Source organism: Chelonoidis abingdonii, chromosome 3 (genome assembly GCF_003597395.2).
Source record: "Chelonoidis abingdonii isolate Lonesome George chromosome 3, CheloAbing_2.0, whole genome shotgun sequence".
NCBI lineage: Eukaryota > Metazoa > Chordata > Testudines > Testudinidae > Chelonoidis > Chelonoidis abingdonii.
This window is the reverse complement of record NC_133771.1, coordinates 63,972,103-63,988,053: the sequence shown is the minus strand read 5'-3', so window position 1 is coordinate 63,988,053 and position 15,951 is coordinate 63,972,103. Positions and strand designations below refer to the sequence as shown.

The following is a 15,951-nucleotide window of genomic DNA, read 5'->3' as shown; positions in this document are numbered from 1 at the left end:
GCCTCCGGGCACCCAACCACTCCACCCCAGAGGACTGCCCAAGCAACAGAAAGCTGGCATTCAATAAGTTTTAAACTGCAGTGTGGCCTTGTCCTTCCCGCCTTCCCCACCCCACCCGGTGCTTCCTTCCCCACCCTCACCCCTCCTGGGCTATCTTGACAGTTATCCCCCTATTTGTGTGATGAATTAATAAAGAATGCATGAATGTGAAGAAACAATGATTTTATTGCCTCTGCAAGTGGTGATCGAAAGGGGGAGGGTGGTTAGCTTACAGGGAAGTACAGTGAACCAAGGGTGGGGGGGAGTTCATCAAGGAGAAACAAATAGAACTTTCATACCGTAGCCTGGTCAGTTATGAAACTGTTTTTCAAAGCTTCTCTGATGTGCACCGCACCTTCCCGTACTTTGCTAACTGTCCTGAGCCTAATTACACATTCTACCACCATTCTGCACTTGCTCAGCCTATAGTTGAACAGTTCCTGATTACTGTCCAGGCTACCTGTGTACAGCTTCATGAGCCATGGCACTAAGGGATAGGCTGGGTCCTCAAGGATAACTATAGGCATTTCAACATCCTCAATGGTTATTTTCTGGTCTGGGAAGAAAGTCCCTTGCTGCAGCTTTTGAAACAGACCAGAGTCCCTGCAGACGTAAGCATCATGTACCTTTCCCGGCTATCCCGTCTTGATGATGGTGAAACATCCCTTGTGATCCACCAGTGCTTGCAGCACCATTGAAGAGTACCCCTTTCAGTTTATGTACTCGCTGGCTTGGTGCTCCAGTGCCAAGATAGGGATATGGGTTCCATCTATCAACCCACCACAGTTAGGGAATCCCATTGCAGCAAAGCCATCTACTATGACCTGCACATTTCCCAGAGTCATACCCTTGATATCTGCAGCTCTTTGATTGCGTTACAGCAGCCCCCACAGTAGATTTGCCAACTCCAAATTGATGCCTGACTGACGTAGCTGTCAGGTAGCTGTCTGGCAATGCAAGCTTCCACAGGGCTATTGCCACTTGTTTGTCAACTGTGAGGGCTGCTCTCATCTTGGTATTCTTGTGTTTCAGGGCAGGGGAAAACAAGTCACAAAGTTCTATAAAAGTGCCCTTACACATGTGCAAGTTTTGCAGCCACTGGGAATTGTCCCAGAGGTGCAACACTATGTGGTCCCACCAGTCTGTGCTTGTTTCCCAGGCCCAGAAATGGCGTTCCACGGCATGAACCTGTCCCATTAACACCATGATGTCCACATTGCCGGGGCCCATATTTTGAGAGAAGTCTGTGTCCATGTTCTCATCACTCTCGTCACTGCGCTGCTGTCGCCTCCTCGCCTGGTTTTGCTTTTGAGGGTTCTGGTTCTGCATATACTGCAGGATAATGTGCGTGGTGTTTACAGTGCTCATAATTGCATCAGTGATCAAAGCGGGCTCCATATTTGCCGTGCTATGGCATCTGTGCTGAAAAAAGGCGCAAAACAATTGTCTGCTGTTGCTCTGATGGAGGGAGGGGTAACTGATGACATGGCTTACAGGATTGTCACACAGAATGGCCCCCTCAAGGACTGAACTCACAACCCTGGGTTTAGCAAGCCAATGCTCAAACCACTGAGCTATCCCTCCCCCTACTATTCAGGGAGAAAGGGCGGGGGGAGAAAATGAATACAAAACAAATCTGGTCTCTTTAGGTTTTGATCCACTCCATCTCTCTTACACATCTTAGGCTGGCAGATTGCGCAGTATGACTGCTAGCCATCATTGTCTCCTGGCTGCTCGCCAGAAGACGGTGCAGTACGATTGCTAGCCATCATCATCGTCTGGCTGCTTGCCAGAAGATGGTGCAATATGACTGCTGGCCATCAGCTTCTCCCATTTATGTCCAGGCACCCCCGTCCGACCTCACCAAGGCCAGCCAGGAGCACACATATCTGCCCAGGTGCCCCCGACCGACCTCACTGAGGTCGGCTAAAAGAGCACCCAGGAGATGATGATGATGGCTACCAGTCATAATGCACCGTCTGCTACCAAAAGGCAATGAGCTGCTGCTGTGTAGTAATGCCACGTCTGGCAGCACCCAGGAGCCACATGGTGACGGTGAGCTGAGCGGGCTCCCTGCTTGTCGTGGTATGTCATCTCCATGGGTAACCCAGGAAAAAAGGCAAGAAACGATTTATTGCCGTTGCTTTTACGGGGGGGGGGTTAATTCCCATGGGTGGCGGAGATTGCGGGAACTGTAGGATAGCTACCCACAGTGCAATGCTCCGGAAGTCAACGCTAGTCTTGGTACTGTGGATGCACTCTGCTGAGTTAATGGTCTTAAGTGGGGACACACACAATCAACTGTATAAAACTGATTTCTAAAAAATCGACTTCTATAAATTCAACCTAATTTCGTAGTGTAGACATACCCTTAGACATGGACGTGCAAAATTTCATGATAAGTTTGTGAGCTGGATTTAAAGGCAAGTTTCCTTCTAAATCTTCCACAAAGCAGTGCCCACTGTGCAAGGAAGGTCCTTCACAGGAGATTTCTAAGTCCTAGCCAGAAAAAGGAGGTATAAATTAAAGACCCGTCAGATTTTAAAACAAAATTAATCTTCACATCTATTACCCTCTATATACACGCTTCTAGTTTGTGGTAAGTTTGTGTTACTTACTGATTTTGAAATAAAATACCAAAAACAAAAAGATTTGAAGAAATGGATGTAAGGATTAAAAATAAAATGTTTTAAATGCAGCAAACTGTTGGCTTAGTTTTTGTTTGAGAATTTAAGAAGACATGCCTCACCCAATGCCCCCCACATCAACAATGCCAGTGAAATGTTGAAGTAACTTACAGTGCTGCACCTCATGAGGCTCTTAGAATATTTTGTTACATCTAACTGTAATGAACAACAGGAGAATAAAATCAGTGATCCCTTGTTGGACAGAATATAGACACATCTCTGGTTTATAGCTCAATTTTGACATTTAAAGCATGTATAGGTCTCCTCCAGGTCAGTAACACATACTCAGAGGTGAAAGTAAGCTGGTACGCGCCAGTACGGAGGACCGGTAAGAAAAGGAGACTGACTGAGGGAGAGAAAGAGAAGCCTGCTCCCTGCATTAAGAATAGTTTAAACTCAGCTGTTCCCTGATGGTTCAGCCCCTAGGACTAGGTTTCTGGCCTCCTTGTTAATTTCATTCACAGTAGCTGGGGGGAGGGGGTCGAGGGGAGAGTGTGTTTGACCATGGCAGGGGCAGTTCCTGTCTGCCCCCGGAGATGAGGGGATCTCTCCTACTAATATACACAACAAATACAAGCATTTGGCTGCACAGCTTAAATCCTGAGGTAATAAAAGCAGGTGGAAGGGGAAAACTCACTTTCACATTGGTTTCTCATTTCCTCCCTCCCCCTCCTCCAGCCAGGCTACAGACAAGGCTCTGCATTCCTCCCCATCGCCCCCCCCTCCTCCCCACAGCAGGGGTTTTCCTCTAGGCTCTAGCTTGCAGTAGACTGGCTGAGATGCCTGCTATTGCTGCCTGCAAAAGAACAGTTTAAACTCAGCTGTTCCCTGTGCAGTTCAGTGACCAAAGTTAGGAGCTGTTTCTGGCATTCTTGTTAATTTCACTCCCAATTGTTGTTGGGTGTGTGTGACCATGGCAGGGGCAGTTCTTTTCTGCCCCTGGGATGAGGGGATCTCCTAAACACAATCAAAATCAGGAACCATTTCCAAGTTCAAATCTATCCCATTCCCTCCCCAGCAGAGGATCATGGCTGTGATGTCCAAACTGCTTGCAGATCCTCTTTGAAATGTTACTGCTCAAAAAAAACCAACACAAAAAACATGGCGAACATGGTGGAAAGATGTGTCATAATGATTAGGGTTTATTTTGGGCAAAGCAATTTTGCTAAAACAACTGAAGATTTACAGGGAAAGCAAATAGCCCCCATAGAGAAAACCACAAAGGGATGGGAGGGGAAAACTGAATATTCAGCAAAATTATTGTGCCCCCTTTGAAAGAAATAGCAATTTTCATTTCAATCCACCCTCTTTTTATATTGATTTAAACACCTGAAATGTCCTTAGGACAGTGGGTGCAATCTCAGATCTCTTTGTTTTGTCCTGCCGGCAGAGTGCAAAGGCTGAAATTGATAAAACTTTCTTTAAATATACATTTCAAGAAGGCTATTCCAGTTGTCCTTCATGCACCTCTGACTTTCCCTTCCTCTCCTCCTCCCCGCCCGGCTCCCTCCCTGGCTGGCTGTGGTTTTTGCCTTGGTTACTTACTCCTTGGCAGACACAGCTCAGTGGCACCTGCTGGCTCTCTGCAGGGAGCAGTCCACAGGGGCCGGTTGCTGGGGTCGCTGCTGGTCGGCGGCAGGCTGCAGCTGCATTGTTTGTGACACATTCATACACATACACACAGTATGTATGTGTATGTATGAATGTGTGTGTCACAAACAATGCAGCTGCAGCCTGCCGCTGACTGCCCTGACCCCAGCAACTAGCCTCTACTATTGTATTTTAGTAGTATTGGAGATCCCCTCATCCAGGGGGCAGAAAAGAACTGTCCCTGCCATGGTCCCACACAGCTTCCCCCCTCCCCCCCCCCCACAACTGGGAGTGAAATTAACAAAGATGCCAGAAACCTCTCTTAACCCTGGGGGCTGAACCATCAGGGCACAACTGAGTTTAAACTGTTCTTATGCAGGAGGCAGTCTCCCTGCTGCAAGCTAGAGGGAAGTCTCTGCAGCAGCTGCTGAGTGCTAGGCAGGGAGAAAGCATAGAGTCTAGCATTGCAGCCTGGTTGGAGGAGGAGGAGGAGGAGCGAAGACACAGAGAAAAATGTGACAAAGAGTTTTCACTTTTTCAGGCTTATTCCAATAGTAAAGTTTTATTACAGACAGTACTGGTAGTAGTAATAGTAGCTTTATTTTCTCTATCTATGTCGTGCAATGGAAGGGATCCATGAAGCACGTAGGAGAGGTGGGTGGGTTGCTTGCAATTGGACCATATGGGTAAGAAATGTAAATTACTTTCACCCCTGCCCAAACCCCAGGGCTCCCAGCAGTCTCTGCAGCTTGTAACTCTGGTGTTAATTTAAAGGGCCTGGCTACTAGCTTCAGCCGATTCGCTGAGCCCTTTAAATCCTGATTTAAAAGCCCCAGGATTTAAAGGCCCCATCTCTTCCGATAGAGATCATGCCACTTCCAGTTGAGGCCCCTCCCAATCCACAGGACTCTGGAGTACCAGTAAATCCTTTAAGTTACTTTCACCCCTGCACATACTCCAATCATTGCACTGTTTGCAATCCCTTACCAACTCTGCTTGTTGCCATTGCTGTTGTTTTCATAAAGGGTTTATTAAAAGAACATGAAGTCAATGGAAAGATAATACAACCACTGATATCAGATGGGTGCTCCGGGGCAAGTGAGCAGGTGCTGGGGTGCGGAGGGTGTTGGGGTTTAGGTAGGGTTGCCAGGCATCGTTTTCGACTGGAACGCCTGGTCAAAAAGCACTGCTGACTGGGCCACTAAAAGTCCAGTCAGTGACACAGCGGGGCTAAGGCTGGCTCCCCGCATGCCCTGGCTCTGCGCAGCTCCTGGAAGTGGCCAGCATGTCCAGCTCCTAGGTGCAGGGGTGGCAACTGGGGCTCCGTGCACTGCCCCCACCCCAAGCACTGGCTCCACAGCTCCTATTGGGAGCAGCATCAGCAGACAGCACACAGAGCCCCCTTGCTCCTCCACCTAAGAGCTGAACATGCCAGTTGCTTCTGGGAGTCACCTGAGATAAGCGCTGCCCAGACAGAGCCAACACTCCAAACCCCCTCCTGTTCCTCATCCTCTGCCCCAGCCCTGAACCCCCTGCTGCCCCCCACATCCCTCATCCTGAGCCCGCACCCCCTCCCATACCCCAACTCCCTACCCTGAACCTGCTTCTGCACCCCAAACCCCTCAGCCTCAACCTATAGCTCCCTCTCGCACCCTGAACCCCTCATCCCCAACCCCACGCCAGAGCCCACACCCTCAGCCCTCACTCTCCAGCAGCCCAACCTCATACCGTAGCCCGGTGAAAGTGAATGAGGCTGGGGGAGAGCGAGTGACAGAGGAAGCGAGCGGGAGATGAGACCTCGGAGAAGGGTTGGGACAAAGGTATTGGGTTTTATGCGATTACAAAGTTGGCAACCGTAGGTGCTCGGCACGGCCACTCAGTGGGGTTTAGGACTTGGGGTGGAGAAGGATTAGAGCCAGTGGCGGGTTTAAGGCTGGGGGCTCCCGAGGGGGGAATTACGGGGGCGAGGGGGGGTTAGGGCTGGGCACTCCGAGAGACTGAGGTTTAAGGCGGGGGCCGCGGCGGGGAGGGTGTTGCAGTTTACAGCTGGGGGCTCCCGTAGGGGGGCGGGGTGTCTCCGGGCTCTCACCTGCACCCCGCGCTGCCGGGCGCTCTGCGCGATGTACTCCAGCCGCCGGGTCACGCTGCTCCGCGCCTCCCCGGCCTCCTGCTTCCTGCTCCCCAGCCGGATGGAGATCCGCGCCCGGTCCGGGGCCGCACACAGCTCCGCGCTGCCGCTCACGTGAACCTCCCGCCCTGGCGGCACTGCGCTGCTGCGGCCGCCGAGGAGCCCCGGCACCGGCTCGTTCTCCCGCCCGCGAGCCCCGAGCGGCGGGGCTAAAAGCTCCGCGAACACCCGGGCTGGAGACAGCGGCAGCGCGGACAACAACATTCTGCAGGCCCGTTACAGCACCATGGCAACCAACGCCACGGTGGCCGAAAAGCCCCGCCCACCCATGGCATCATGGGAATGATACACGAGAGTCACGTGACTGTCATATGTCTGTTCCTGGGGCGGAACTAACTGCCCACGGCCCCAGGGCGAGGCGGAAGCTTCTCCAGGAGGCCGGCGGGTACGCTCCGCCCTGATAGTTACGGAGGCGCCGCCAGGACTTGGAAGTTCCTCAGCTTGGCGCAGCTCCGCCAGCACGAGGACTGAAGCGCTTGCGGCCCAGCTCCGCAGCAGGGGGCCGCGGAAGTGGCCACACGTCTCTCGCCTGACCCTGGCCCCTCGGTGCCGCAGTGTCGCCCAGGCCTGTGGTCCGCAGCAGGCCTCTCCCCCCGGGTGACAGGCCTGACCGAGGCAGCGGCGCCGCTGTAGCGCCGAAAGGCCAGTGAACCGGCGGCGGGACCTGGAGGAGGCTGCCTGGCCGGGTCTTAATCTGCGCTGGCCTGTGGGCGGGCGCTCTCAGCTGCCTCTGCCTGAACCGCCCGCAGAGTACACGGAGCCTGCGCCAGTAGCTGAGACCTGCCTTGCGCCAGGGATCGAACAGGGATGGGCCTAGTCGGGATTCATTCCGCGCCCACAGCTCCAAGTTCCCTGCCTTTGGACTCCAGTGTGAATAGATTGGTTTCCTCTTCAGTTCTGAACCAGAAAACTCTTGGGGAGGTTAGGTCTCAGCTTTTAGCTGACACCTATGAATGGCCCTTGAAGTGTCAAATAAGTTGCAGAGCCTGTCCTTAGGGCTTTTCCACTGAGAAGTGGAGGGGTTGCTGGACTCAGGAAGGAGAGTACCTATTCCAGCCCAGTTTTACAGATTCAGAAGGTTTGGTTTTTTTGGATGCTTGTGTGCACTGTATCCTAACCGTGATCTTATCAAAGTTTGTTCAGTACTGGAGGATGTGTGGTAGCCTTTGGAAACAGACTGCAAGCCTGAGTGTTCTGGTGCTGCGGGGAGGGGAAACAAGTTACACAATCTTTTTTAGGCACCCTCTCCTGTCATAGGAGTGGTGGGATCTGAAACAAGGAAACGCTCACACCAACTTGCCTCAATTCTATTGTTACTTTCCTGCTATCAGATCTCCAGGGATTTGTCTTGACTAGGAAAAGTGGTCAAGTTTAGGTTGGGTTTAACTAACTAGCTAAATCCAACCTCAGCTCTACTTCTTTCTTTATGTAGATGCAACGTCTGGTTTAATTTAGCTAATCAAGCTGTAACCTAGATTCTTGCCTAGAATCCAATTCTAGAGTCCTTCAGTGGGTCTGGAGCAGGACTGCATCCTTTTCTTACAGACTCACCCATCCTTGGCAACCCCTGGCATCTGCTATAGGATCCTCTATGAACTTCTCTGCTAGCAATTATTTCATCCCCGCTACAAGAATAAGCAATGACGTAGTTGGAGGAGACTCTCAGGGTGTAATGCCAAAGAATCCTTTCTCTCTCCCGGGGGCTTAGCCCTCCCCGTAGATGGAGGTAGCTTCTGCCCCATATAGTTGCTCCTGGAAGGGAGTTGCACTGTTTCATAGATTCTAAGGCCATAAGGGATCATTGTGATCATCTGATCTGACTTCTCATATAGCACAGCCTATGGAACTTCTCCAAACTAATTCCTAGAGCAGGGGTGTACATTGCCAAAGAGCCATGGTAATATGTCAGCAGCCCCCCATTAACTACCCCCTCAGCTTTCAGGGCCTCCTGCCCACCAGCAACCCGGCTGATCAGTTCCTCCCCCTCCCCGCACTTCCTGATCAGCTGTTTCATGGCATGTAGGAGACTCTGGGGAGGGAGGGGGTGGAGTAGGGGCAGGGCCTGTGACAGAACCAGGGGTTGAGCAGTGAGCTCCTCCCAGCACATTGGAAAGTGGACACCTGTAGCTCCAGCCCCAGAGTCAGTGCCTATACAAGGAGCTGCATATTCACAGCCTGTCCAGAGCATATCTTTTAGAAAAACATCCAGTCTTGATTTAAAAATTGTCAGTGATGGAGAATCTACCACAAGCTTTTGTAAATTTCTCCAATGGTTAATGACACGCCATTAAAAATTTATACCTAAGTTCCGGTATTATTTTTTTCTAGCTTCAACTTCCAGACATGAGATCACGTTATACCTTTCTCTGCTAGTAAGAGTCCATTATTAAGTGTTGGTTCCCCATGTAGGTACTGATAGACTGTAGTTAAGTCACCCCTTAGCCTTCTCTTTAAGTTAAACAGATATGGGTTCTTGAATCTATTGCTATAAGGCTGGGTTTTCTACTCCTATAATCGTTCTCCTGGCTTTTCTCTGAAACCCTCTCCAATTTATCAACATTCTTTTTAAATTGTGGACACTGGAACTAGAATAATAGAAATGTTTATCTGGAGGGACCTCAGGAGGTCATCTAGTCCAGTCCTCTGCACTTGTGACAGGACTAAGTATTATCTAGACCGGTGATGGGCAATCTGCGGGCCACATGTGGCCTGTCAGGATAATCTGCTGGCAGGCTGCGAGACAGTTTGTTTACATTGACGGTCCACAGGCGCAGCCTCCCGCAGCTCCCAGTGGCTGCGGTTTGCCATTTCCAGCCAATGGGAGCTGTGGGAAGTGGCGGGGGCCACAATTTACCCACCACAGATAGGTGTTTGTCTAGCCTGTTCTTAAAAACCTCCAATGATGGAGATTGTGGAATCTCCCTGGACAATTTATTCCAGTGCTTAACCACCGTGACAGTTAGGATGTTTTCCCTAATGTCCAACCGAAATCACCCTTGGTGCAATTTACTTCCCTCCTACTTGTAACAATCTTTTATGTACTTGAAAACTGTTATAATGTCCCCTCTCAGTCTTCTCTTTTCTAGGCTAAACAAACCCAATTTTTTCAATCTTCCTTCATAGATCATGTTTTCTAGACCTCTGATCATTTTTGTTGCTCTTCTTCGGACTTTCTCCAGTTTGTTCACATCTTTCCTGAAATGTGACGCACAGAATTGGAGATAATACTCCAGCTGAGGTCTAATCAGCACAGAGTGGGGTGAAAGAATTACTTCTTGTGCCTTGTTTACAACTCTCCTGCTAATACAGTCCAGCATGATGTTTGCTTTTTTTGTAACAGTGTTACACTGTGAGCTCATATTTAGCTTGTGATCCACAATAACCTCCCAGATCCCTTTCTATAGTACTCCTTCCTAGGCAGTCAGTCCCATTTTATATATGTGCAACTGATTGTACATTCCTAAGAGGAGTACTTTGCATTTATCCATATTGAATTTCATCCTGTTTACTTCAGATCATTACTCCAGTTCATGCAAATCATTTTGAATTTTAATCCCATCCTCTGAAGCATTTTTTAACCCCTCCCAGCTTGATGCCATCTGCAAACTTTATAAGTGTATTTTCTGTGCCATTATTTAAATCATTGATGAAGAAATTAAACAGAACTGGACTCGGAACGAATCCCTGGGGGACCCCATAAAATATGCCCTTCCAGCTTGACTGTGAACCAGTGATAACTATGCTCTGGGAAGGGTTTTCCAACCATTTATACACCCTCCTTATACTAGCTTATATTTCTCTAGTTTGTTTATGAGAAGGCCATGCGAGACAGTATCAAAAGCCTTACTAAAGTCAAGATATACAACATCTATCACTTCCCCGCATCCACAACACTTGTTACCCCATCAAAGAAAGCTATTAGGTTGGTTTGACATGATCTGTTCTTGATAAATCAGTGCTGACTGTGACTTATCACCTTACTATCTTCTAGGTGTTCACAAATTGATTGCTTAATTATTTGCTCCATTTGCTCTGTTTTCTTTCTGGGTACTGAAGTTAAGCTGACTGGTGCGTAGTTCCCCAGGTTTTCTTTATTTCCCTTTTTATAGATGGGCACTATATTTGCTGGTTTCCAGTCCTCTGGAATCTCTCCAGTCTTCCATGAGCTTTCAGAGATAATTGCTAATGGCTCAGATATCTCCTTAGTCAGGTCCTTGCGTATTCTAGGATGTATTTCATCAGGCCCTGGTGACTTGAGTACATATACCTTGTCTAAGTACTTTTTAACTCGTTCTTTCTCTGTTTTAGCCTCTGATTCTACCTCTTTTTTCACTAGCATTCACTATGTTAGATGTCCAATTGCTACTAACCTTTTTGGTGAAAAGTGAAACAAAAAAGTCATTTAGCACTTCTGCCATTTCCACATTTTCTGTTGTTGTTGCCCGCGCCCCCCCCCGCCTCGACTAATGGACCAACCCTGTCCTTCCATTTGCCTCTTGTTTCTAATGCATTTGTAGAATGTTTTCTTGTTACCCTTTATGTCTCTAGCTAGTTTGATCTCATTTTGTGCCTTGGCCTTTCTAATTTTGCCTCTATATACTTTATTTGTTTAGCTTCAACCTGTGTAATATGACCTAGTTTCCGCTTTTTATAGGACACTTTTTTGAGTTTCAGATCACACAGGAGTCCAGCAGTGGTCATACCAGTGCCAAATGAAGTAAAATAACCTCTCTGCTCCTACACAAGATTCCCCCTGCTAATGCATCATGTTAGCTCTTTTGGTCACTGCGTCACATTGGGTGCTCAGGTTCATCATAGTATCTACCATGACCCCCAAATCTTTTTCATTATCACTCTTCCCAAGATAGAGTCCCCCATCTTGTAAGTATGGCCTACATTCTTTGTTCCCAGATGTATATATTTATATTTAGTCATATTAAAACATGTTGTTTGCTTGCTCCCAGTTTACCAAGCAATCCAGATTGCTTTGAATCAGTGACCTGTCCTCTTCCTTATTTACAATTCCCCCAATTTTCAAGTCAGCTGCAATCTTTGTCAGTGACAATTTTATATTTTCTTCCAGGTTATTGATAAAGATGTTAAATAGTGTAGGACCAAGAACTGATTCCTGAGATATCCCCACTGAAAACACACATGCTTGATGATGATTCCCCTTTTACAATTACATTTTGAGTCCTATCAGCCCATTCTTAATCAATTTAATGTGTGACTTGTTAATGTTATATTACACTGTTTAATCAAAATATGTGGCACCAAGTCAAACACCTTAGAGAAATCTAAATATATGATGTCAATGCTATTACCTCTATCAATCAAACTTCTAATCTCATCAAAAAAGATATTTAGTTAGTCTGATAGGATCTATTTTCTATAAACCCGTGTTGATTTGCTTTAATTACATTAGCCTTCTTTAGTTCATTACTAACTGAGTCCTTTATCAGCTGCTCTTTTATCTTGCCCAGGATCAGTGTCAGGCTGACAGGCCTATAATCACCCAGGTCATCCTGTTTGTTCTTTTTTAAAATTGGCCCAACATTAGTTTTCAGTCTTCTGAAACCCAGTGTTCCATGACTTATTGAAAATCAACATGAATGGTCCAGTGAGCTCTTCAGCCAGCTCATCCAAACTTCCTGGATGCAAATTACCTAGACCTACTGATTTAAAAATGGCTAAATTTAGTAGTCTCTGTTTTACAGCCTCCAAAGACAAGTGGAATGGAAAGAGTGCTATCACCACCATGTGATAAAACAGATGTTTGCAGTCTCATCCCCAAATACAGAACATAAATATTTATTGAGCACCTCTGCCTTCCCTGCATTATTACTGATTCTACCATTTCCATCTAGCAATGGACCAGTACCATTGTCAGGATTCTTTTTGTTCCTAATGTATTTTTAAAAACTCCTTATTGTTCTTAACTTTTCTGGCCATAGATTTCTTTTTGTGTCCCTTGGCTTCTCCTGACTACTGATTGATATTACTATCAACTTCCCCTTTCTTCCCTTTGTTCTTTCCATTTTAATTTTTTTAAATTTCCCCTCCAAACCAGTTTGGTTGTGGGTTTTTTGTTTTTGTTTTTTTAAAAACCAGTACAGCATTTTTCTTCAGTTGTGACTTCTGTGCATTTAGTAAGGGCTTTCTTTAGCAATTCCCAATTCACATTTTTCTTATTAAATTCTTCCTCCCAGCTCATTTGGCTCATTTCAGCGTTGTGAAATTGGCTCTATTAAAGCACCAAGTGTGTGTATCTGTGTACATTGGAAGCTGGTCTAGCGTGGAGAGTGAGGATCATTGGCTTTAGGATCCATACTGTTTGCTCTCTAACTTTTCCTGCCCCTTAATCACCCTGGAAAGCTATTCTTTCATCAGGACCAGTCCAGGTAACTCATAGATTATTAATGTGTAAGAGCAGATATCTTTATCTCCAACATTAGAAAACTGTTTGTATACCTAGAATTAATTAGTTAATGGTTGTATACAGTGTACTTGTAGTCGTGTTGGTCCCAGGATATTAGAGACACAAGGTAGTTGAGGTAAATAATTGTATGTTGTAATGTACTGTGAAGAAGTGCTAAAAATTGACAGATTAATGACATTTTAAGAACTTTAGTTTTTCAAATGATGTTAAAATCATAGGTTTAAAATGCAACTGGTGCTTAACATTTGATGATGAGACAAGTGCTTTTGAAATATCTTAGACAAATATCCAAAATCACACAAATAGATTCTCTCTCACAAAATAATTTTCTTTTGTCTCAGTCACCAAAAGACACCAGTAAATGTGTGGAACAGAGGATACTAATTAATTTTACAGTCTTTTCTTTGCACAGATATCCCAGATTGTAGCTTGTGAGTAATATAGTCAGAGAAAGCATTTGTCAAATAATGAACAGATTTTATAAAAAAAACAAAACAAAAAACAACCCTCATTCTGATTGTGCTAATTGTCAAACATCAAACGGGGCTAAATTCAGCACCTAAATTGTTTTCTGCCAATAATTCATCCAGCTGTAGTAGTGGGAAAGTTGCATTAATTCAATTATAATATACATCTAAAAATTCAAATTCTAATCCAAGTTTTTTTATCCAGCTTCTTTGATCTGTGGAATTTGGCTGGCACATTCTTTTTGAACTACGTGTTTGGAGATTTTTTTGTTTTGTGTTTTTTTGTTTTTTGTTTTTGTTTTTGTTTTTTGCAGGGCAGGGGAGGTCTGTTTTGTTGGGGTTTTTTGGTGTGTGAGTCAATATTATATTTTTAGTAGTCTTGAATCAAATTAAGGGAGGGATGGAAAAACCATAATAGTACTTTGTATTTATGTAGACACTGTTCTATCTAGGTAATTCAAATAACTTTACAAACATTAAATACTGCTCACAACACTCTTATCACACACAAATATTGTTATAGCTACTTATAAATTGAGCACTTGATGCACAAAGATATTAAGACCCACATTTTTAGTATCAACCACTTTTGGTTACCTCAATTTTTGAGTCCCCAACTCGAGGATCTGTTTTTCAGATTTGCTGAGTACCCACAACTCCAGTTGAAGTCAATAGGAGCTTTAGTGTTTAATACCTCTGAAAATTAGTTTTCAGGTTTTTCAGAAAATTAGTTCCAAGTTTTTCAAAAAAGGAGACACACAAAGTTTGTGGATACTTATAAAAAATTTGGACCTTAGTGACTTGTGCCTGAATTCACACAGCAAGTCAGTGGAAGATCTGGAATAGAATCCAGCAGTCCTGAGGCCAAGTCACTTGTTTTTATAATTGTCACTCTCTCTGTTTGTGTCTCTCTGAAGCTAAGAATGTCTATTGAGTCAGTTTGTAATTATGGAAGCAATTACACATATGGTTAAGAGCTCACTTTGTTCCAGATATCACCAGGTTCAGTCATCATTGGGATTTGCAGGCTGTTACCATCCAATTTTTTAAGTTCTCAGCCATTTTAACTTTACAGAGTATACATGTGGTGTTCAACTAGAGTAAAGCATGTCTCTATGCCATGCCAAGAGGCCTAGACCATTGTGATTTCAGATGTAACTCAACCAGTCATCCATAATCTACAGCTAATCTGCACACAACAATTTCCTTGGTTTTATGAGGGAGACTACGTAGATGGTGGATTACTTGGCTAACTGCTGCACTCATGTGATAGCACAGGTTTTCAGGTACTATTTCTAAATATATTATAGACACTACTGCCTCAAAGCAGAGAACTAATCAAAAGTGAAAGAAAAGTTGAAAACACAGAGTACAGTGGTAATTAGAAATGTATGTTCTTCATCATTAAACTCTCTTATGGTGTGACATCAAATCCAAAATGATTTCTAAAGCACTCAGTGAAAGCAGAACATTATTTTTCCCAGTTAGCTGATATGTTTATAGAGGATTTATTTAAACCAATATATGTATAACTGGGCACATCTTAAATTTGGAATGCTGCTTATCAAGAAATTGTCAGTGATGCTTTGCAATAAGTGTTGGATAATCCAATGAAGCCAAATCACATACTGTTCAAGTTGGCTTTTATGTGTTAAGCACTATTCCTATTTACCTAACTGTTGAGACGATTGAAATTGATTTCTTTCTAAGTTAATTGTATTATGCCAGACAGATTATATTGGTCAAAGTCTGCTATGAATATTGGCCCTTGGACTCATATCTATAACTATACCCAAAATTAAATTCTTAATTATGTTTAGCTTTCTAGGAACATAGTATAACCTACTAGGAGTACTTCAAGAACGTATCAGAGTGAAAGAATAATTCTTTATAACCTGGAAAACCCTTTCTAAGGCGAATTACAAAGTCACATTATGTGCAAAACTGATTTGTGGAAATCTTTTTTTAATAAGGAAAACCAATTGCTCTGAATCACAAGATGTTCCCTGTTGAGTTAATTTGTGTTAGCAAAGTAGTGAGAGTGTGACACAATAGGGCTGATGTGCTATCTAAACTGACTGATATTACTCAGCAATGTTTCTTTAATAATGCTTTCCAAAGGCACCATTCTAAATATACATGGGTCATGACATTTTCTTATTGAGAAACTGTCACTCAAGAACCTGGATATATGCCAGATCTGTGTATAATAAGCTTTTTTGATTGATGTTTTAGTTTTGTAGTACTCTTTAAAGAGAGAACTGTTGACCTGAACCTGCCAGTGTGGCACTAGATATTGCCAACTTTATTTTCAATTGTGCCTGCCTATAATTAACTTTTTTTAAAATGGAAAACCTAGTGACAGAATATGAGACAAGGGGATCTTGGAGAAGTGTGCTAAAAGCTGGCTCTTTTTCCTGGGGAAGTAAATGTTTTTATTTTAAAGAAGTAGAAGAGATTTCTATCTCTATGAAAGAAACATGCTTGGATAGGTGGATGAGGTACACAGAGTTTGACTTTTTTTTTTTTTTTAAACAATGA

At 44.9% G+C, this 15,951-nt stretch overlaps 1 protein-coding gene across 2 annotated transcripts in view; it reads right to left on the bottom strand.

The window, feature by feature from the left end:
• Positions 1-6,756, bottom strand: part of IRAK1BP1 (interleukin 1 receptor associated kinase 1 binding protein 1) — a 31,518-nt gene extending 24,762 nt beyond the window's left edge. Inside the window, exons 1-2 of one of the 2 annotated variants that reach the window (XM_032794923.1) lie at positions 6,406-6,488; positions 2,409-2,538 (exon numbers count right to left, since the gene is read on the bottom strand). Coding sequence is in view for 1 of the 2 variants with exons in the window: in XM_032794924.2 (XP_032650815.1) it covers positions 6,406-6,708 (303 nt within the window). In the remaining variant the exon portion in view is untranslated. Of the gene's footprint in view, positions 1-2,408; positions 2,539-6,405 lie in introns of both variants that reach the window. The other variant, XM_032794924.2, reaches the window with a different exon arrangement.
• Positions 6,757-15,951: the final 9,195 nt, after the last annotated feature.